Source organism: Melanotaenia boesemani, chromosome 15 (genome assembly GCF_017639745.1).
Source record: "Melanotaenia boesemani isolate fMelBoe1 chromosome 15, fMelBoe1.pri, whole genome shotgun sequence".
In the NCBI taxonomy this organism is placed as follows: domain Eukaryota; kingdom Metazoa; phylum Chordata; class Actinopteri; order Atheriniformes; family Melanotaeniidae; genus Melanotaenia; species Melanotaenia boesemani.
In genome coordinates this window covers 11,012,452-11,036,179 of record NC_055696.1, presented here as the reverse complement: position 1 = coordinate 11,036,179, position 23,728 = coordinate 11,012,452, and the positions used below count along the sequence as shown (strand labels likewise).

Here is a 23,728-nt window from a genome sequence, read left to right as displayed (position 1 = left end):
AGTTAACTGATAAACATCCAGGATAATAAATCAAGTAACCACATATACACACACTTTTAACATTGATGCAAATTTTTGTATTGGGCAAAAAAATCATTTGAATAGAAAAGACAGCCTGTACTGCACTTGAGTGAGAAACGTTAGTTTAACCCAAGATAGATAGTTAAAATCTTTAAATCCACAAAAATAAATGAAACATGATCTTGATTCTGTTTACTGCCATGATACATATTTAGCTCATATTGTCTCATATACATTACACGTACTGTTACAAAGTAACACAGGACTCAAACCAACTCCATGTATCATCCATATCAATTGCTGGATAAATAATCTGTTTTTATGTTCTACCTTGTTAAGAATCTTGGTTCTAGTGGGTAGTGGTGGGCGGGTCGGTGCAAATGTTGAAAATATTGATACCAACATTGGTGTCGATTAATACTAGTATGATAACATCAATACTTTAATGTAAGCTTTGAAAACTGTCAGAATCTTCATAAAAAAGGAGGATAAAGGGGTATTTGGTGGTTTCACAGCTGTGACAAGGCACCTGCATGCCCAAAATCTGCTTCTCTTGCCAAGATAATGTCAAATTCAGATTTTTAAAATAGCACCAGTAATAACTTTGTTTCTGGACATCCGAGTAGAGAATTTCTAAATGTAAAGCTTGAAAACTGTCGCAAACTTTACAAATAAAGATGTTAAAGTGTTTTTTTGTGGATTTGGTTCATCACCATCACAGGGCACCAACATGCCCAAATCAGTTTTGCTCACCGAGATAATCACAAATTCTGATTTTTATGGAATGAGCGATAACTTTGTTGTTCATGCGTTAATGTGTTTAAAAAATGAAATCATTAATTCCACAGTTAAATCTCTTTGCATTAATGTGTTCATTTCGACAGTCCTATAACAGATGGTATAGATGGTACAAGCTCTTTATTCACTTGGTAACAGGTCGCAACTACATCTTGCGGTATTGCCCACCTCTACTACGGGGGTGTCTAGTAGACTAAACAGGCCAGCAGACAAACTGGTTGGACACATGAAGTGTTTTTTCTTCCCAAAGTAGGACTTAATAAATGTAAGCTTTTAGTCCATGCAGTAACATTGTGGTGACTGAGTCATCTTATCCAGTGAGGGGACATTTTAAAGTCTGAATCACAGCAAAACTTTTATTTGTTGATCCCGTTTATGTCCTCAGGAACGAGACCTTCCATGACGACACGCTTTGACTCCAGGATCTGCAAGATCAAAAGAGAAATGGCATTTGTATGTATCGTTACAAGCTTTTTTCTTTTTCTTTTTTTTAGCTTATAATAAACACTTAGTGACCACATGAGGATGTACCTGTAGACCTATAATAATAAATAAACAAATAAATAAATAAATAATAATAATAACACATTATTTTTCATTTATTCCAATTTGGAAATTTTGCTCTACATTTGATCCATCTCTAGATGTACGAGAGAGCACTGGGTTGCTATGTTTAGGGTGAGGTTAAGTGCCTTGCTCAAGGGCCTACAGTGGTTCACCTCTGTTGGCACGTTGAGGTGTAAAGATTAAAGATGTTCAATTATATATAAAAGACCTATTACGTAACTTGCTGACCTTAAAACTTGATGGCACAGTGACATCTGTTCTGAACATTTTTGGAGCCGTCGCTGCCCAGCAGCATCCAGAGGCAGAGAAGCTGCACTATACAACTTTTTTTCCAGGATGGTGTGTGACGTTGCAGACGAGTTTCCATTTACACACCTTGTCAAATACTAGCAGGCTGATATAAACACAGCACCGGTTTTGAACGTGGACAATGGCCGATTTAGCAGATAAATGCAAAAAAACATTATTGAAGTAAGAGAGGAAAATAAAGTGAGAAGGGGACAGAGCAAGAGATAAGACAACAGTCAAGATAAGACTCTTATACTGGCTGAAGAGAACTCACAGTACATGTAGGCTGTAAGATGGCTGCCAAATTAGTTGTCGATAGAGGGCATGTTCTGTCTGCATCTTTAAAAAAGGCTAAATTTATATAGAAACTGTACTGCAGGACAATAAATTATAGCCATGTGTGGTTTACAATATTTATTTTATGTTGGACTCATGTAAATCTACTGATATGTTTAACTGGGGACACACTGTCACTGTGCCAGGAGCTGTCCAAAAATCCAAGGATATTGGTAATATTTGAAAAATATGGAAAAAATATGCTGTTGTTGTAAATAAAGTCTGCAACTTTGCTCCTACTTCATGTGAGCCGAAATGCAATAATTGGTGCTGCCTCTAACAGACTGTATGGCATCCTAATATGCTGCAAGGGTGGGTGTATGTATGTAATGCTCAAATCAATCAATCAATCAATCAATCTTTATTTATAGAGCACTTTTCATACAGGAATGCAGCACAAAGTGCTTTCCATGGTTAAAACAATCCCCCCCAACCCCCCCCCCCCACACACACACATAACCCCGTCCCTCCCCGCTTGTGTACAAGCAAGCATACACATACACACACACATACTTGCACATATTAAAAGACTAATGTGAGGTTGAGCACAGATGAGCCTGGTAAGGAAACACTATCACAGGGAGCCGTCTGCACCGGGAGCCGCTCACCGGCCACGACCGCCAGGACACCGACCCAGGGCACACGGCCAATTGAGAGGCAGAGGAGCCACCCAACTAGACCAAAAGAACCCGCAGGACAGAGCCGCAGTAGCCACAGCCGATGAAAGCCCCCGGTGCAGAGAGCCCCCTCTGAGGAAACACTGGGAAAATAACCTAAAAATAATATAAATAGATTAAAGCATAAAATAAATAAAAATGGGTTAACATAGAAAAATAAATAGGCTAGGGGAATAAAATAAATAAAAATAAAATGAATAAATATTAAGTAAAAGCTAAATTAAAAAGGTGGGTCTTGAGCCTGCTCTTAAAAACATTAACATTCTCTGCAGCCCTGAGCTCCTCCGGCAGGCTGTTCCACAGACAAGGACCATACCACTGGAAAGCTGCCTCTCCGTGAGTATGTGTCCTGACTTTAGGTACAGTCAAGAGGCCAGTACCGGAAGACCTCAGGGGCCGCGAGGGTTCATAAGGTAAAAGCAAATCTGAAAGATAAGAAGGCCCAAGACCATTAAGACATTTAAAAACCAATAAGAGAACCTTAAAATTGATCCTGAAACATACGGGGAGCCAATGCAGTGATTCTAAAACCGGTGTAATGTGGGCCCGCCCTCTGGTCTTCTTCAGCACACGAGCAGCTGAGTTCTGTAGGAGTTGTAGAGGTGCAATACTCTTTTTGGGAAGACCAGTAGCATTACAGTAGTCAATACGACTGGTGATAAAAGCATGCATCAGCATCTCCGTGTTGGCCCGAGAGAGAATGGGACGGACTCTGGCTATGTTTTTTAGGTGATAAAATCCTATTTTAGTAACATGTTTAATATGTGGAATAAAACCAAGCTCAGAGTCAAAAATAACGCCCAGGTTTTTTACTTGTGATGATGGGTTTAATGCGGATGCCTGTAATTTAGCTAAGAGTTTCTCTCTCTGAGCCTCAGGACCAATGACTAAAACTTCAGTTTTGTCCTGGTTAAGCTGTAAAAAGTTTTCTGCCATCCAGGATTTGATATCTAAAATACAGTTGAAAAGGGCATCCACTGGTCTCGTGTCATCAGGAGACATGGAGATGTACAGCTGAAAATCATCAGCATAACTGTGGAAGTTTACTCCATGCCTCCTGATGACACTGCCAAGAGGGAGCATATACAAATTAAAAAGAACAGGGCCTAAAACTGACCTTTGAGGCACACCACATGTCATTTTATGGATCTTAGAGGAGCATGTATCCAAACTTACCATGTAAGTTCTGTCTGTGAGATAGGAAGTGAACCAGTTGTGAACAGCACCAGAGAGGCCCACCAGGTGTTTCAGTCTGTTTAAAAGAATAGTGTGGTCTACTGTGTCAAATGCTGCGCTAAGATCCAGTAGCACCAAGACTGAGAGGTTCTGTGAGTCACGGTTAATCCTAAAATCATTTAAAACCTTCAGGAGAGCAGTCTCTGTGCTGTGGTTCACCCTAAATCCAGACTGATATATCTCAAGGATATTTCTACTATTTAAAAAATCATTAAGCTGAATAAAAACCAGTTTTTCTAAAATTTTACTTAAAAATGGTAAGTTGGATACAGGTCTATAGTTATTAAAATCATTACAATCCAAATTGCTCTTCTTCAGAAGGGGCCTCACCACCGCCGTTTTAAAAGGCTGCAGGGAAGACGCCCATCTGAAGAGAGCAATTTATCATGCATAAAAGCTCGTCTTTAAAAAATCCATAAAATGATTTAAAAAGTGAAGTGGGAATTGGGTCTAAAAGACATGTGGTGGGTTTTACTGTGGAGAAAACTTTATCAAGGGTCTCAGCATTAACCAGGAAAAAACTGTCCAGTGTCTCCTCAGGTAAAAGCAAGCACTCAGATGTGTTCGTGTTCTGGTTGGATAAAATACCACATCTGATGGCACTGATTTTACCTCTGAAGTGGTCTGCAAACTGCTCACAGAGAGAGTCCGTGGGGGTTCGCTGGGAGCTGTTAAAATCAGGGTTACATAGGTGATCGATGGTGGAAAAAAGAACCTTGGGATTATTTTTATTGTTACTGATTATTTTTGCGAAGTACATGTTTCTTGAGTTCCTTAGTGCGTTATTGTAAATTTTAAGTTGCTCACAAAATATCTGATAATTTATTGTAATTTTATTTTTCCTCCATCTCCTTTCTGCCGCCCTGCAATTTCTTTTGAGTTTTTTAACCTCCTCATTCCTCCAGGGAGATATAAGTTTTGGGTATATCTTTTTTGTAGTGAGTGGAGCAACAGAGTCGAGGCTTGTCTTCAGTTTACTGTTAAAATGTTCAACAATAAAATCACAGGAGGACATTTATCTAAAACCTTGATAAAATTTGCAGCCACTTCAGAGGTTAGATAGCGCTTCCTCACAGTTCGCACCGAGGTCTCCCGCTGAATAAAACCGGTGATGTTAAAAAAACACACAGTAGTGGTCAGAGACAGCCAAGTCAACAACAGAGGACACACTGGCAGAAAGGCCATAGGTAATGACCAAGTCCAGTGTGTGTCCTCTGTTGTGAGTCGGCTGCGTGACATGTTGCGTAAAATCCATATAGTTAAGAATGTTTAAAAATTCTTTTGAAACAGGGTCTAAAGGATTATTTATGTGCAGGTTAAAATCACCGGTTAAAATTATCATAAATGATAAATATCACTGTGAAGCAACTTGACTTTAACGTAAAGAGGGGTTTGTTTGTTGCAGCCTTAAAGATATGGACTTAATTTCTTTTTCAATTCCACTGTGGCTTCAGTACTTGACATATTGTTTTTGACAATGTTTTATCTTTGAGAAGATTAAAAAAGAACCTTTGTGTTTTATCTTTGCTTTGTTTGTCCAATAAATATATAGTATTTGACTATTTATGCTGATTGTATAGAACAATGTTGAGCTGAGCTCTGTGTGTTTATAAAAATAGATTTTATGAATAGAACTGTGCAGGTGCAGATAATAAAGTAGTATAGAGCTATTTCTAGATCAGCTCCTCAGACAACATAATACTAATAAACATGATCCAAAAAGTGCAATTACTGCTAGGTAGAAAGTAAATTAAATGCTTTAACACAAAAATAAAAAATTTGTCACCTGTGGAAAGGAAAGGACTGAAAAAACACCATCCAGTCATTTTAAAAGATTGGTTGGTGATATGTCTATCAAACTCAACTGCCATTTGTCCCTCCCCCCTCAACCCACTTCCTGCACGAATTGCACTCTCATAGGCTTGGAGCACTTGTAGAGGCAACATAACGAGAGCCAGAGCTTGGCTAGCTTACTACATCAAAATACGGTACACACTTATACGTAACATTACGGCAGAAAAAGAACCTCCACTGAGTCAGAAAAGAAAAACTGTTTTGGAGAAGGCTACTTCCAAGAAAAAAGCTGAGGGAGAGCCGAGCAAGAGCTCTACTGCTTTATAGGTAAAATGATATTATGTCATGATTTTTGGAGAATATTCATTGGTTTTCGGCATTATGTTGTCATTTTAACATCTAGTTAGAAGATAAAACAAATTGGATAAACTGCAATGTTAGTAAAACTGTAGCGTTTGTTTTTACCAGGTTAAGTTTGCCAAGTAAAAAAAGCTGGGGACTACATGATTTTCTGCCAGATGTTCCCCTCGATTTCCAGTTGTGCATAGTTGGCACTAGTAATGGCTTGTTGGCGCAGAAATCTGTTAGTGCGTGATGGGGTTCGGATTAAAATTGGCAAATGTGTGAGGCCAACACATCGTAAACAAATGATAATGACTGTAACTACAGATAAGATGATGACACCCTTACCTGGAAGTTAGCACTCAAACCAATGATACATTGCATGTTTGTACTGTAGTAACCCAAAACGAATTCCCCACCCAGGAGGGGAATCTCATCCTTGTCGACAGATATCTGATGGCAAAACACATGCATGTGCATGTTAATAAAGAATTCACTCAGCATCTGTTAAAAGAAAAATACTACAAATGGCTCACTTTCACTTTACCTGTATGACTTCATTCATTTCTGGCAGCTCCTTCTCTCTCACCCAGACAAAGGTTTCATAGTCAGAGGGATTCTTAAATCCAACCTGCAGGTCAACAAATCAATCACTTCAAATCCATTTAATGTTGTACTGTTTTAGTAATAGATTTTTTTTCCCCTCTCTACATTTGTCAAAGTACCTTATACAAGCCAATCCAGTCCCATGTGGAAGACATGAAGTCCTCTTGGACGACGTAGGTCAGAAGAGCATTCTGGTCAGCGCTCCATACACCCTCAGGAGATACATGCACCAGTGGTGTGTCGAAGCATTTTCTCAGCTACCATTAAGACAAGAGGGAAGAGGGGGGATTTTAAAACTGTGGGGTGAACTCTTTATGTGATTGTCCATCAGAGGAGAAGAAACAGACTTAAAGGACTCCTGGTGTTGCACAGTGCATCAGTTCTCACCTCCAGAGTGAAGTTTGCAGTGACAGGCTTGTGGTCACTGACTCCATAGCTCATGTCACTTGTGTACTGGTTCTGGGTGACAAGGATTGGATACTCATCTTGTCCACTATCTTCAGATGTTGATGCCTTCTCATCATCATCATCTTCATCATCATCCTCTGATGGCAAGCTTTTTGGTTTTATCCGCCAGAGGATCCGATCTGTCCAGGCTGGCTTCCTCTTCTTTCCACTGAGCAAAGTTTTTTTCAAGCGTTAATAATGCAAGTTTGAAATTAAGTCAAAATCTTTGTTTCTAATGCTTTTTAAATTCTTACCTGAGGTCACATTTCCATTCATGCCTATCCATGTTTACATAATATACCATTTTGGCTTAAAACTTTGAAAACAGGTGCTGTTAAACCATGCAAACCAATAAAACATACACACACACATGCACTGTAGACCTGTTACTACAGTTTAGCATACAGAGGAGAAGTGTGGGATGCTCTGTGTGGACAGTAACATATGACATGGTATTACAGATTACTGTATGTATCCATTAATTCAATTTATGAAGTCATACATGCATTTTGCAGAACAAACAGCTGGGTGCAGGAAAGACTTCAGGTCTTATGAATTGTGGATCACGTATGCAATTCAACAACTATATTGTGTTTTCTGAATCCATTTGAACCATGACATCTAAGATAGTGTCTCCATGTTATCTGTCATTGTAAATTAAAGCTTTTTGAGCCTCAACCCCTAAGATATCAAATGTTGGTGTTTGCCAACTGGTCATCCTGTGGCCATCCTCTATATGTAAGGCTTGAAACTATCAAAGTCTTCATGAATAAAGAGGATAAAGTGGGTTTTGGTGGATTATGCTAACAGCTGTGACAAAACATCCATATAACGAAATTCAGCTTTTCTCGCTGAGATAATGCTAAACTCTGATTTTTCCAACAGTACTAGTAATAACTTCATTTTTAGACACCAACTGGTTGAAAAATATATATAAAAGGCTTGGAAATTATCAGAATCGTCATAAATAAGGAGGACAAAGTGGTTTTGGTGGATTTATTTCGCTGCTGTAACAAAGCAACTACATACCCAAAACCAGCTTCTACGGCTACGACGAGCTAGTGCCAAATTCGTGATTTTGATATGGCATGAATATTAACTTAGTCGTTCAGCTTAAATGAATTAAAAAAATTAAATGTGCTAATTTCACAGATAAATCTCCTTGCATTAACGTGTTCATTTTGACAGCCCTAATAAATATCCCAAATGTATTAGATAAATGTAGGCTATATTTTTATTTCAATGATCTGGTGATCGCCTGAAATGATCTTGGGACCCCAATTTGAGGACCACTGGGTTAAAGTACTGTGCTGGTCAGAATTATTGTCGCCCCATCATTGTATGCACATTATTTAGTATAGCTTAATAAATAAATACAAATAACCAATTATGTATTTGAATATTTTAATAAAATGTTGAATGATGGAACAGCATCTACAACTTAAGTCTCATGTGGAAGAGTGAGAGAAACTACCAACAGACAACTGCAAGAAGCTTCTTTTTACTGTAGCTACAAGAAATTATGACTTAGTAATGCTTCCAAAGCTAAGTAAGTATTTAATACATTTTTTTAACAAGTAGCATGTTCAAAGGTTTTTCTTTTAAAACCAAACTAAACTGAATAAATCTTTTCCCATTGCTGGTGGTAACCTGATGTCCTCAGAAATCTGAAAGACTTCAGTGTACTCAGAAATGGATTAATGAAAGTACCTGCCACTACCTCCAAAGGGACAACTTTCTAAGCTAAAATAGGCAGGTTGGATATCCTGAACCACAGTTGTACACAGTTTTCGATAAACTACATTTTCTTAGATAATGTGGCTATTTATTATTTTCACTACACCCAGAACCCATACAGTGGTGTTGAGAGGGAGCTGTCAGTTGTCTTAGAGACAGGTAAAAATCTCTTTACTTTTTTTTGTTTGTTTGTTTGTTTGTTTGGGAGTTGGTGCTGTCAGTTTCAGAGCCAGCAGAGAGTCTTATAGTTGGTAAATGAGTGATCTGATATCTGCACACACTTACAGACCTGAGCTCAACCCTCTTGTTGACAATTATGTGCACCCAGGGAATTATAGTATGTTCCCATCAATGGTGATCAGAGCTGGAGCTGATGACTACACATGACTATGCAATAGCTTTCATTGGTCACAAGACTGAATACTGACCCACGAGACTGAATTGGAAGTACTTTCCAAGTGTACTCAAAAGCCAGTTGTTACTGGGATTTTGGAGCAGTAAAAAATTTATTTCAGTAAAGGGTAGCAATAATTATGTATGTATGTAATTATTTTGTGTAGTTTTGTTTTACTTATGACAGTCTTTTTTTCATTTTCATGTTGTTCAGCAACTTTAAAAATGCTCTGGTCATAAACATATGTCTTAATTTATAGATTCTGTGCATACAATTAGGGTGCCAGTAATTTTGAGCAGGACTGTTTAATCTTCAGGGTGCCTATTTTTATAATACAGGTCCTTCTCTCATTTCTACATAGCAAATCTATGGAGACACCCACCTCGGTGGGTCTAGCTCTCTATACCAGGCCCCCAACCAGAAACAGAGCAGCCCCCAGGTGAGGGAGGTGAGGAGGAAGAGGAGGGTGGTGCTGCAGCGCTGCAGGGGTCTGGGTCTGTACATGGTAAGGGGCAGCGCCACAGTGCTCATTCTATGACAGACACATACATCATGCTAGGGAGAGGACTCAAAGAGCTGCTCCCAAATTCCTCCATACATCCGGGATTACAGCCACAGCTGCTTTGGATTGCTATCAAATGTGACTTAGATTGTTATATGTTTTGCCTCCACTAAAGGTGTGATGACAAAAAGCTTTAGGTTAAAAAAAAAAAAAAAATTGGTGCAGCAATCGAAAGCTAAGAGAATGTGAGGCATGCAACACAGAAATAAAAGTATCTTACTTAAAACCCAACCATGTCTTTGGAGAACTGTATAAAATTAAAAAAAAAAACAAAACAAAAAGAGCACATGAAAACTGAAAAACGTTTTGGGCATTTGTGTAAAATGTATTTGTTTGCCCCGAACCTTGTGTTACCTGGTATCGTAGGAGTCAGATTTACGGTCAAACTTATAGGTGGGTTTAAAGTTTAATGGCCCCTCCTCAAATTCCTGCAGGAATGGTTCCTTCTTCTTCATCATCGTGAGCTGCAGGAACATGAAAACAATCAGAATGTGCACTTCACTCTGTGTGTGTGTATTTTAGTGTGTGTGTGTGTGTGTGTGTGTGTGTGTGCACTCTGACACAATACCTGATCCTTGCTCCATAGCAGATTGAGGCGTCCACTGTTGATGGATGAGCGGATGAAGTGCAAGCCATGGTCTTCAATGCGGAAGTTAAGATCACCAAAGCAGAACACCACCCTGTGAAAGAGTGGTGAAGCCTTAATTTACCTGCTGCACAACAACCTCCAGGGTATCTTTCTAGTTTTGTTATTTATTTGTTAAGACAATTATGTAGGCGCACTGACTTGTGGTCCAAGATGTGAGGGGTGTCAAAGATGTCAAAGTCTTGTGTCTCCAAGATGTACTCAAACTCATCAACACGCTGCAGGGCATTGTGCATGTGAGCTGCAAGGTGGCAGTTGAGGAAGCACATCATGTGCCCATAGAAGGAAAAACGTACAGACACTCCTCCCTTATTACCCTGACAGGGGCACAGACAGAAAAGAAAACGGTTGTAAGCAAGATTTGGATGTAGTCTTACATGAGTTAAAGGCAAAATTAGTAGCATTGACACCTAGTGTTTCAAATCAGAAGTGCAGTCGAAAGAGAAAAACATGGAGAGCGTTCTTCCTGCCTCCCCCCCGGAGAGTTTCGCGTAGGTTGCCGGTTTGTGAGAGGACGGTTCTTTTTATACAGTCAATGAAGGACGGAGAACATAGTGCCAGCAAACAAAATTTTTGTTAACATAAAATAGCGTGTAAACAAACGCTACATTAATCAACAAATGCCACACAGTGGCTGTTTTCCCTTAGTCTCACTTAATAAATTAATTTGATAGTAATTTCATAAGTGTATAAGGACAAACACAGTATTCACTTGGCCCAAAGATCATTACATTTGTTGTTGTGAACTAATAGGGCACCAATTTACTCCACTAATACATCCATACAGTTACACAAATTCATTTAATCAGTGCCAAGAAATAAATTAAACTATAATCTTTGTAAATCAAGATAAATTATTCCATTAATTTAAGCAAAATTCCGGTGTTTACCTGTCGAGGAGAAACTTTGCCAGCTCAGACTTCTCCACCTTGCAAAAGATTCTCCAATATTGATCCTCGTTTTATTCCGTTTATGGTCGTTTGCTTTTTTTTTAGCAGGATGCTGAGGCTTTTTAGGTTTTTCTGAAACTATTTCTGGTCCGCTTCTTTTACTAGCTTCCCTACCTGCACGCTGCTGCTCTTTTGCCGACATAAAATACCAAACGCTGCCTTGTTGTTGTTAGGCAACCATGGGGATTGCCTAACCTGGTTAAGGAACCAGGTAGTTGGAAAGAGCAACACAGTGCACCCAAGTTATTCTGGCACGAAACTCTTATTTTGAAATAGAAAAACTTCAAAGACATTGTTGATGTAGGAGACAGATTGTTTGTAGGGAAGCTTCCTTTTATCCCTCTCAACAAATGAGAACATTTTAAATTATTTTAAAGGAAAAATCCCAATTATTCAGCTTTTAAAGTAAAGATTTGTTTTATTATCAATTCTGTAAAAAAATGAAAATGATCTTATTTTGGATTTAATCTATAACTTAACATTTTCGTAAGTGTGTGTCCCAGTCTTACTACACAAATATTAGAGTTCTTTGTTTTGTGAGTTTGCTCTGCCAATGCTGTTACACATTCTGCTTCACAAACACAATAGGCCTTTCATGATGTGTTTAAAGCATACAGCATCTGATGCCAGTGGGATTCCTGGGTTTAATAATGTTGTTGTCTACAGGGTTCAGGGCAAACCACTGCTCTCCTTCAAATCTCGTACCCAGTAGCCAAAGATGCCAGTACGAGTGTAGGTAGTCTGGATGTTTCTGATGTAGGGGAGATGCATTTGTTTGGCAAAAATCAGTAGCAGCAAACCCTGCATCCTCACAGACGTAACCTAAACACAGACAGAAACAGAGACAGGGAGTTTATTAAAGATTTTTTTCATTGCATTTCATTACATACATATTTTTGTTTAATGAGTGAGATCACATAGATATGAAATTATCCTCTACTGTAGTTTAGTATATGTATTTTCATAGATGAAAGAAACCATATACCATATGAAAAAAGTAAGGAAGAAAACTCTAGAATAATGTACACATCTTCACACATTGAGGTTGTTACCTCTCAACACCAGTTTCCACTTTTCTTACCTTCACAAAGCCCCAAGGGGCCAGTGTATCCATGAATTGGTGGCTCCAGGAATCCTCCACTATCAGGTCTGAGATGAACTTCACAGGGGCGGCATTCACTTCCTGCAGGCTGACTCACAACAACACAAATAAAAAGCAAATAATGACTTTCAGACATATTTGATCTGGCTGCTTTGGTCTATTGTGACAACCCCAAACCACCACTATTACCAACCCTAAAACCAATAAAAAATTTAACATTTTTCTTTGATAAATCTTAATCTTGACAATATTAAAAAGTCCACACTGATTATGTATTTCTCACCCAATTACATATAGGTCTTTGGGGGGCTGGGCATCTAGCTGCAGCAAAGAAGTGACATCTTCAGAAGGCTCTGCTGTGGCCACATTCCAGGTCACCATGTGCAGCCTGTCACAGTTGCGGCAATGACAAGAATTTCATTTTTTCATGGAAGGTGTGCAACTTAAGTTTGTAATTTTTTTTAACTTTAGTTTCTACTTATTCATGGCAGTGCTCAACATAATATAGTTATAAATACACAGTTTCCTTTTTTCATAAAAAAAAGGTAAAAAGAAATCCAAAATTCCCACTTTCACACACACTTTCAATTTGACATGCTGGCAGTTTTTAAATATTTTGAACTACACAATGCAGCTTCCTCTATTCTTTTTTTTTCCTGTGATATTTGTGTAAACTTGTCTGATGCCTGAATGAGCATGCAAACTTGTCAACCTGAATGCATCTGTAGGAATGAAGCGTCCACATAGCTGAAAGGCTTCGTCCAGTGTGCGGGACACTTCTTCACCGGCCTCATCATCAGAGCTCAAGTCTTCTATGCAGGTCATTAGCTGGGACAGGCGCTGGCGGAGGACTGTTTTTGACCTGGAGCTCTGAGATGCTGAGCTGCTTGTGCTGTCTGAGCGCACACGTGGAATGTCTGGTAAAGGGTCCATCTTTAAAAGCTGAAAAAAAGGTCTTCCTGGCTGTTAGATTCCTTATTCTTATTTACTAAAAGTTAGATAGGTTGACAGCACACAAGGATATTGAAACAAGTCTGAAAAAATAAAGATGCAGTTCTCCTAACAAGCGAAATCCAGTGAAAGAAAAGCCTTTGGTTTAGTTTCTCCTCAGACTCCTTTTAAGAGCTCCTTGAAGTCATTGGATGTGAGTGGCCTCCACTCTGCCCAGTGCCAGTGGAAATTACAATAACGTATCCCACATGTGCTTTAGGCAGGATGAAAAACTCTTGGCTGCAGTGGGTGAAGTGAATCTGTGCTGGTGCAATCTCTCCTCTGGTCGAGTCCTTTGTGCTCATGCAGCGATGAAGCAACGTTTGACAAAGCAGTGGGGTCAACTCAGGAATGTTGGCAATATCGACTTAGAGTTGGGTCTAATCGCAGGCAGGAGGCAGGCATGTGAATGTGCGCGAGTTTTCCTGTGAGTGTGAGCAGTTGCAGAGGGGAGGAAAGGAGAACTGGAGCCTGATCCCCCATCACTGTGAGTATTGTTGCAAGACCTGGGTAACCCTCTGGATCCCTAAGAGGTTTACCGCCACCACTCTGTCTATCAGCTGAGCACACAGAACAATGCATGAAACTCCACAATTACACTCACACATTAGTGAGGGGGACTACAGCTCACAATACCATTAGCTTATTTTGGCCTCAATCCAGTCGTTCGTCATGTGGGTGAAAGGTTATCTTTGTAAATGCAAAGATTAAACACAGTTTTACATTAAAGATCGGACACAGACATTTAAGGATTTTCTGTTTTAGAACAAAATCTCAAATAATTGTATTTAATGTTGCAGCACAGTTCATAGTGGGTGCTTTACATAACAGATTTGGTGGCACATATTACATGAAGCGATCAGGAAATATGGTGAAGGAAAAGGAATGGTTTAAAGATTTCAAAACCTTAAATACTGTGAGATTATAGCAGTGAGATTACAGCTTTGGGAAATTCAGAATTAAGTAGCCAAAATTAGTAAATCTGTCTCTGTAAAAATAACTAAAGCAGTTGGATAATCAATTACTCAAGTTTTTAGCAAATTTTTTAGAATTGCTTTTGTAGTTTAGAAATAATTTTCTCGAGTGTTAAACTCTGGATAGAATCATAAAGTAACAATGATCACTGATAGAAACTAAACATTGAAATTACTAAATAGGCATATCATGGTTAAAGCCAGGGGTAGGCAAGTTTGGTCCTAGAAAGCCACCGTACTGCAGGTTTTAGATGTTACCCCTGCTGTAACACACCTGATTCAAAATAAATAGATCCAACAGCTTATCAAGTTCTGCTCATTGACTCATTCATTTGAATCAGGGCTGCTGAAACAGGAAAACATCTAAAACTTGCAGGGCTGCCACTTTCAAGGCCTGAACTTGCCAACCCTTAATTTAAGTAAATGTGTGCAATAGAAATCTAAGTTATATTTGGGGTTTTGGAGCTTAATCTTAAGAGCAAAATCTAAAAACCTTGATTTACCAACAAATCATGACAAAGAGTTGATGTTATAATTCAATAACCGTCGTGGATAAAATGAAATTCAGGTTGTTTGTTTTTTTGTTTTTTTTTAAAGCAGTGTTTATAGGTTAAATTCTCACTGTGGGTACCCCCAGATCTTTCTGCTACTTCATATAAGAGTGTCACATGCAGAGTCTCAGGGCACATTCTTACTTAGTGTTAAGTGGATAGCTTATTAATGCTGAATAGGAGATTATTTAAGTTTTATTATAGACTCATGCAAAGGCCAAAAGCCACTAACTACTTATGAAGATGAAGTCATTATTTTTGTGGACTCTATCCATCCTTTTCAACTTGTATCCTCTTACAATTACTTTCTTTCCTTCCTGTTCTTTCCCCTTACATAACCATCAGCAAAAAAATTATTAATAAGATCAACAACTGCTGCTCTTACCTGTACTTGTCTCTCCCACCACTTTGAAAACTTCCAGTGCTCATTCTCCACTCTGTGGGAACATATAAAGACACACACACACACACACACACACACACACACACACACACACACACACACACACACACACACACACACACACACACACACTTCTAAAGGCAAATTTTAATGAAAAAGGACATGTAGACAACATAAATGCTATCCCCTTTTACAGCCATCTGAACAGGGATGCAGAATGGATCTCATAGAAGTAGACAAAGCCAGACGTGACAGGGATTCCTGAAAGTCATTTCTAAAATGGCTTTGTAATAATCTCTGATCATGGTCAGCTTCAGCCATGTTAAAGTGACAGTGTTCTGAAGGTCACATGGTAACAAAGATACTTCAGAGCCATTTCCAGGTTTTATCTAATAAAGTTTGATCAACAGTTGCTTCTGTATGAAAAGGATTTGTTATTTAGACAGCATTGTGAGATTATTTAGAGAGTAAAAACAATTCATTAAGCTTATAACACACACTGTGCTCAGGTAAAATCAAGTTTGTGGATCCCTGTGGCCATAGGTTCAATTGTCAACATATGCCCAGAGACAATTGCTAATGATTATTTTCCCTAGTGATACCAACGAGTTTGCATATTAACAACAGCAAGCGGTTACTAATATTTCACAAATATTTGATCAAATATGTATTAAAATTTAATCGAATATAATTAAAATACTTCTGATGAAATTTTATGGCTGTACAAAAATGTAGAAATAGTTTAAAATAGTTGCAAATAATTCAAAGACATTTGTTTCTCAATATGTAAAGAAATATTGACTCACATCTGCATTATCCTATGCAGACCTGGTTCATGGTGTATGTTTGTGCAATGCTATCGCCTAGCAGGTCGAAACATTTTAAGACAGACTAAATGCTTAACCATTCAAATAATGTTGATTTTTATTATTATTATTATTTTGATTCAAAGTCTGAAGAACAAAATGTTTTAGTGGAAAGACTTTAAAAAAATTTAGGCTGTAATGAGTTAAGACATTTTGAGATTTTAGTTCACATTTTGACTAAAAATGTCCCAAAAAATATCCACCTAAAAAATTAGGTGTTAGCTAATAAAATGTTGAGAAAACTTTTAAAAGAAAAACACATGTCTTTGTGAAAGACAGTTGTCAAACTGGATACATTAAATTTTCGTTATATTCACATTTTACACCCTATGCCCGTTTTGCGTGAGTTATCTTTCTTTGGTCACCAGGGGGCAACACTTGAAGCTACATGCACACTTGTTAAGCAAATGTCCTGTTAGCAAACTACATTTAGCTGCTTTTGTCCATCCAGCAGGGAGAAAGCAACCATAATGTTTCTTATGAGTCAGTTTTCAACATTTAAGCTCAAGTAATACTTATATTTATTTAGCCTTTGGCTCTGTTTTTGGTTTGCTTTAACTTCAGAGAGACTTATGTTTCATTGGTGTTAGCTTGTTGCTAAAACTGTGTATGCTAACTGGTGATGATTATAGTGTTGAGAGGGATTATCAGATTATTTTTATTTCTTTCTTTGTAGAAGGGAAGATGAGATTTGTGAAAGTAGCATTTGTGGGCTGTAAAAAAAAAATAAAATAACACTGAAATGTATAAAGTTGATAGCTGAACTGTGACTATGAAATTAATGAGAACTTTGTTATTTATTAATTATTTATTATGAAATGTTGATATTAGTCCAGCACAGGTTTCACTGTAACTGCAGTTTGCTCAAACCAGGATCAAGGCTGTAGGACCAGGGGCCCAAGAAGTGAGAGACCATGCAACATAACTTCTATTTATGTGAACAGGGTGGATGTAAAATGACTATACTGAGACTAAATGTGTCAAAACAACCCACAAGAACAAAATGAAAGAGACAAATTGACACCAAATAACCCCTTTATATAGATGTACCCTGAGTCTGTTCTCTCTCTGCCAATGGCCTGATACAGTGTGTGCAGAATTATTAGGCAAATGAGTATTTTGATCCCATCATCCTCTTTATGCATGTTGTTCTACTCCAACCGATACGGGCTTGAAAGCCTACTACCAATTAAGCATATCAGGTGATGTGCATCTCTGTAATGAGAAGGGGTGTGGTCTAATGACATCAACACCCTATATCAGGTGTGCATAATTATTAGGCAACTTCCATTCCTTTGGCAAAATGGGTCAGAAGAGAGATTTGACGGACTCTGAAAAGTCAAAAATAGTGAGATGTCTTGCAGAGGGATGCAGCACTCTTAAAATTGCCAAGCTTTTGAGGTGTGATCATCGAACAATCAAGTGTTTCATTCAAAATAGTCAACAGGGTCTTAGTCAACTTCACTTCCGGCTCTCAACCGAGGCAGACGCTTTTTCTTCTCCTCCCTCTCTCACTCTGCCCTGCTACTGTCCTGTCATCTCTGAGCCTCTCTCTGCATTTCCTTCCAAAACTTAAATCTTGAGATATGGATCTGATCAGTTGGTCCCTAAATGCAATCGACCAAATTTATTCGAACCGGAAAACAGGCGTAGGGGAGCCTGCTTGCCCTGGCGGAACGTTTTCGGCTGGATATGTGATGGATTCCTGGGGAGTGTGGAAAGTCATGTGTCTGTCGATTCTTTCTGTCGAGGACGCTGAGGACATCTATACATTCGGATTCATGATAACTGGGTTTCTGCTGTTTGGAGCGGGCGGTTTCCTGGCATATCGCAAAATTCGGACACTGTCGGCAGTCACTGGCAAGCTGCCGGATTTCTGTGCGGGTGTGTGCCGAGCTACGAACAATCAGGCTGTGGCGGTACAGGAGCTGAATCGTAAACTGGAGGCTATTCCAGTTCTGGATGGCAAACTGGTTGCGATTTCTGGGCTTGTACGTGAGGTGGTCACCAACTTGGAGAAGTTGTCAGCTCGGCTGGATGGAAATTGACCCAAAATTCGGATGATTGGAGTCGCCAGTGGGACCACTGAGAGACTCAAGGCAGACGAAACAGCTCTGGCCTGAACCAAAACAAATGCTGTTATCAAATTTGGCTCCCTGTGCTGGCCTTGAATGGCTGGTTGAAAGCTCCCTGGAATGTTTTGTTGATGGACGCTCAGTCCCCCACCCTCCCCTCACCCTCTTCACGGGCGATGGACTTCAACCTGGATCAGCCCTCAAGGATGCCCCACTATCATCAGGTGGCAGAGACTGTGAGGGAGAACTGGGACAAAGTTCATATGCTCACTTCTACGCACACACATACATGCACCACACTCAAGTACACAACTACAGATACATCCCCCCGTGATTCACTGCCTGGGCTGCTCCTTAACCCGCTCCTTCCACTCCCTGGCGGCGGGTCGACTGGACTGCGCTCGTGTCAGCTGCGTCCGGACTTGCTGTGATGGGAGATGTTTTGTCTAGTCTTGGATGGGTTGTACTGAAAACATGAATTTCCCTGCAAGGGATTAATAAAGTATTTCTGATTCTGAAAAAAAAGGGTCCCAAGAAGCGTGTTGGAAAAACAAGGTGCAAAATAACTGCCCATGAACTGAGGAAAATCAAGCGTGAAGCTGCCAAGATGCCATTGGCCACCAGTTTTGCCATATTTCAGAGCTGCAACATCACTGGAGTGCCAAGAAGCACAAGGTGTGCAATACTCAGGGACATGGCCAAGGTAAGGAAGGCTGAAAAACGACCACCACTGAACAAGACACACAAGATAAAACGTCAAGACTGGGCCAAGAAATATCATAAGACTGATTTTTCTAAGGTTTTATGGACTGATGAAATGAGAGTGAGTCTTGATGGGCCAGATGGATGGGCCCGTGGCTGGATCAGTACAGGGCAGAGAGCTCCACTCCGACTCAGACGCCAGCAAGGTGGAGGTGGGATACTGGTATGGGCTGGTATCATCAAAGATGAGCTTGTGGGACCTTTTCGGGTTGAGGATGGAGTTAAGCTCAACTCCCAGTCCTACTGCCAGTTTCTGGAAGACACCTTCTTCAAGCAGTGGTACAGGAAGAAGTCAGCATCGTTTAGGAAAAACATGATTTTCATGCAGGACAATGCTCCATCACACGCATCCAAGTACTCCACTGCGTGGCTGGCCAGAAAAGGTCTAAAAGAAGAAAAAATAATGACATGGCCTTGTTCACCTGATCTTAACCCCATAGAGAACCTGTGGTCCCTCATCAAATGTGAGAACTACAGGGAGGGAAAACAGTACACCTCTCTGAACAGTGTCTGGGAGGCTGTGGTTGCTGCTGCACGCAATGTTGATCGTGAACAGATCAAGACACTGACAGAATCTATGGATGGCAGGCTTTTGAGTGTCCTCGCAAAGAAAGGTGGTCATATTGGTCACTGATTTGTTTTTGTTTTGTTTTTGAATGCCAGAAATGTATATTTGTAAATTTTGAGTTGTTATATTGGTTTCCCGGGTGAAAATAAATAAGTGAAATGGGTATATATTTGGTTTTTGTTAAGTTGCCTAATAATTATGCACAGTAATAGTCACCTGCACACACAGATATCCTCCTAAGATACTAAAACTAAAAAAGCCCCACTCCAACTTCCAAAAATATTCAGCTTTGATATTTATGAGTCTTTTGTGTTCATTGTGTGTGTGTGTGTGTGTGTGTGTGTGTGTGGATGGTTGAAGGGGGGGGGGGCGGGGGGGGTGGGAGGAGTTTAATCTGTCACATAACTGGGTGTGTAAAGGGCTTATTGTTTTTGTTCTGTGATTTTCTTTTTTTTTCATTTTAATATGCATTCATTTCTACTATGTTAAGCACTTTGTGTTGCCTTTGCATGAAAAGCGCTTTATAAATAAAATTTGATTTGATTTGATTTGATAGTTGTTGTTCTATGATAAAATTAATCCTCAAAAATACAACTTGCCTAATAATTCCGCACACCCTGTATAGTGCAAACATGCTAAAATGCTAAAACCCAAATTTAAATGTCCAGTGGTAATTACTGTGCCCTTTTGTTTGTGACTTTGGAGTATTGTCTGAGCAGCCAGAGAAAAGGTCACTTGTGAGGTCTGTAACTTAAATCTGTTAAAAGATAAAATATATAATCGCTAAAGAAAAACTAGAGATTCACAAATTTACTTCAATTTATGGTAAAATATACAAGAAATCTCAGTGTTTTTTTTGTTTTGTTTTGAAGTACCTGTAGATGAAGCACAGTGACCTGAAAGTAAAAATAAAAGCACTTTAAGCTTTACCTTCGTTGGTGTGTTGGTCTTGTGATGATTTGTGCAGATGGACCTCAGAAGTAAAGGTGACTTGATTTACTCTTCGTAGGTCCTGTTGTTTGTCTGATTTATTCTCTTTCAGTGGTGTACCCTAGATTTCAGCTGCTCCCGATCTGTGCACAAGTTTCTCCTCACACAACCCACACCAGACTTAAAGCGTAACATCGGATCAAGCTATTATCCCAGGTTGGTTAACAACCCAGTGAGAAAGCTTTCATGAATAGACATTTCTGTTTATGAGTCACTGTGACGCATGTTGCTCATTGCAGTAAAGGTTTCATTGTATGTAAATAATCCTTAACCTTCTTAAAAGTATGGAATGTTTAAGGTGCTCTGATTTACTATTTATTATATTAATGTGGCTTCAGTTAAACTTAATATTATCAACTTAATATTTATCAGGAGCAATAACAAGGGAGTAGGAAATATTTTGACCCAAAAAGCTGTGATGGCATAGATGTTTCAAACAAACATAAACATGAGTCAATAAATTTTGTTGTAAGGCATTTTAGTATTGATTGGCTATATGGTGGATATTTCTTGAAACTAAAGTGACCAAAAAAGTGTAAAACACATTTGAAGGAAAAATTTATGGATTTTTTGGGCGTGGGTTTATTTTACCACCATTTGTTTTGAATGATCAACAGAAAGAAAGTAATTGGATCTAGTACTGCTTTAGTATTTAAAAGAGGTAATTAATTGCAAAAACAAGTTAAAAGCACAGACTTTTAAAGTCAGAGACTTTTGTAGTATTGCTTTAAAGAAACAAAGGATTAGGTCTAAATATATTAATTTGCTATCTTTGTTTGTAGCCAGTCTAGTGATTTTTCTTTTCATTTTTAGAATTTTCTTTTTAGCTGCCAGTGGTATTTAGTGTACAAAGTAAAGATGGCTACCAACCATCACTAATAAAACTAAGCAAAAACACAAATATGTCACTTTTGTGTTCTTATATAAATATTTCGTAAATCAAACCACTCAATGAAATTCAAGAGAAATACATAATCATTCTCTTCCTAAGTATCAGCTTTAAAACTTGAGTAGGGTAGTATGTTGTAATCATGTGCTGTAATGCTCAGTTATACTCGCTTTAATGTTGGGGAGGTGGAAAAACATCATGTCTGTAATGACAGCAGGTTAAATAACTATAATTTATTTAATCCGTGTAAAAAATATTGCAGTCTCTCAATTGTAGCACTTATGGTCCATTGAGTATTTAATCAAAATACCAAAAAAAATGCATTGCAGCTCTCTGTCCAGCCCCTTTTAGCCTCATAATCAGGATTTAAAGTAATCTATTTTTCACCCAAAGCCTGATTAATTTGACCTTCTCTGCTGTATTTGTGTATGCTTCTGTGTATTATCTGTTGTCTCTAACAGTGTGTTTCTGATAGCTTAGGGGGAATTAACGATGAATATTCAAATGTCATATATTGTGGCTGTAATGGGTAAAATGTTTCTGATCTTATGCTTCTATCTTAAACCGATAAAAGACAAACATACCAAAAAAAGCTACAGCATAAAATGAAATATAATGCAGCACAGATACAATAACATTTAATTATATTGCAATAGGAACTGTTGATTACAGTTGTGAGGTAATACATGATAGTTAAGTCCTGGTTGGGGTTCAATGATTTAAAACTGCAGTTATTTCTCTCAGTTCTCCTAAATTCTTCAAATGTTTTATCAATAACCTATCTACTATTAAATATTTTGACATAATTTCTTTTGTCTTAAGGTAACCCCACAGGTTTGACACCCTTAAAGCTGTCACAGTGCAATAAAAATAATTTTATAAATTACCTATACCATTTCAGAATATCATAACACTTGTCTTAAAAAAGAAATAATTCAAATCAAACTTAAAGCATGTACAGTTGCTTTGCTTCTTTTTATTAATTTCTTTACGTCTCCGAAGTACAGTAGTGTTATTAGAGAATAAGATGACCAAAAGGCACAAATTCACAAGAAAAGAAAGAAAATAGGAGACAAGTTAATAGGAGTGAGAGCGAAATAGACAGAGAGAGGGAGATTTAAAAACAGTTTGAGATTATGGAATCATTTGGTTTCTCCATACTTTGATTATAAATCAAGGAATCTAACAACAGGTATCTATGAGATTGTCTCTGTTAAACCATTTTTTCTTGCACATCTGTATGTTTAGGCTCTTAAAATGGACCTACTGACAATATATGTTTGGAAACAACTACGTTCAATTGTCTTTTATTATTTTATTCAGTGTAGCTATAAATTTCAACACTCCAGAAGTTGAGACAGCTCTGACATGTAGAACAACCCCTCTGTCCCCATCACTAACAACAGAAGAGTCCAATGTCCACCGAGGCGCCGCTTTGAGCCGACTCCATCAACCAGTAATGTGTATCTGACCCAAGCTGCCGTTACATGCTCCTTTTCAGTGAGAAAAGCGAGTGTAGTTCAGAGACTGACAACAGAGGTACAACAACATTCAGAACAAAAATATATATATATACACTGTCCTGCCAATGAGACATGGCCCTGTGAGGGATTAATGGGAGGACAGGTAATAGAGGACAGGGTTTTGCTTTGCTTTCATTTTCTTCTCCAAATAACTAACCACACAACTAACCTCGTTGCCTTCCTGAAGCATCCTACAATCTGATTTCTCTATAACAATATGTAAGAATGCTCTTTTTAAAAAATAATTATAGCTGATGTTATTTCTCAAAATTTCTTATAAGCACTAAAGTTAAGCAACGTTAACTAAGTTTTCCTCTCGGTGATACGAAAGTCATTGTGGTCTGTCTGCTGCTCAACATGTAGCACTGGAACAAGTGGATCAAGTATGAGGAGGGTGTGCTGCAGGTTTGGCAGGACAGTCTCATCTATATATGTGTGTTCATCTACATTAATTTATTTAATATTTACAAAGTAAGTACACACAGTACATCCACATATCTCCATGACTCAGTTGGGAGTCCCACAGACACACAGTGAAATGTTTTATGGACACAGAGATGAATGGGGTGGACATCCAGGGCCAGTGGTATCTTCAAAGAGGAGGCAACAGAAAATGGTTAAAAATGTATATTTG

At 38.6% G+C, this 23,728-nt stretch overlaps 1 protein-coding gene across 3 annotated transcripts; it reads right to left on the bottom strand.

The window, feature by feature from the left end:
• Positions 1–692: 692 nt before the first annotated feature.
• On the bottom strand, positions 693–20,757 carry inpp5kb (inositol polyphosphate-5-phosphatase Kb). 3 transcript variants are annotated; one of them, XM_042008349.1, is made up of 14 exons: positions 20,623–20,757; positions 15,404–15,455; positions 12,787–12,891; positions 12,483–12,591; positions 12,107–12,223; positions 10,593–10,768; positions 10,374–10,485; positions 10,160–10,269; positions 10,026–10,052; positions 7,053–7,281; positions 6,785–6,922; positions 6,607–6,690; positions 6,408–6,512; positions 693–1,244 (listed from the first exon to the last, which is right to left on the bottom strand). In XM_042008349.1, exons 2-14 carry the CDS (start codon positions 15,445–15,447, stop codon positions 1,176–1,178), a joined length of 1,425 nt encoding a protein of 474 aa, XP_041864283.1. In that variant the 5' UTR covers positions 15,448–15,455; positions 20,623–20,757; the 3' UTR covers positions 693–1,175. The 3 variants fall into 3 exon arrangements, with proteins under 3 accessions (XP_041864283.1, XP_041864281.1, XP_041864282.1); XM_042008347.1 differs by lacking the exons at positions 15,404–15,455; positions 20,623–20,757 and adding an exon at positions 13,216–14,415; XM_042008348.1 differs by lacking the exons at positions 10,026–10,052; positions 15,404–15,455; positions 20,623–20,757 and adding an exon at positions 13,216–14,415.
• Between the last annotated feature and the right edge of the window lie 2,971 nt (positions 20,758–23,728).

What these genes read in the sequence shown, in the direction of transcription:
- inpp5kb (XM_042008347.1), bottom strand. Translation starts at nt 13,436, where the DNA reads ATGGACCCTTTACCAGACATTCCACGTGTGCGCTCAGACAGCACAAGC. An exon ending in CCCCTTGGGGCTTTGTGAAG is followed by an intron (nt 12,224 to 12,482) that starts GTAAGAAAAGTG and finishes GTCTGTGTTTAG; the next exon opens with GTTACGTCTGTGAGGATGCA. An exon ending in AAATGAATGAAGTCATACAG is followed by an intron (nt 6,513 to 6,606) that starts GTAAAGTGAAAG and finishes TTTTGCCATCAG; the next exon opens with ATATCTGTCGACAAGGATGA.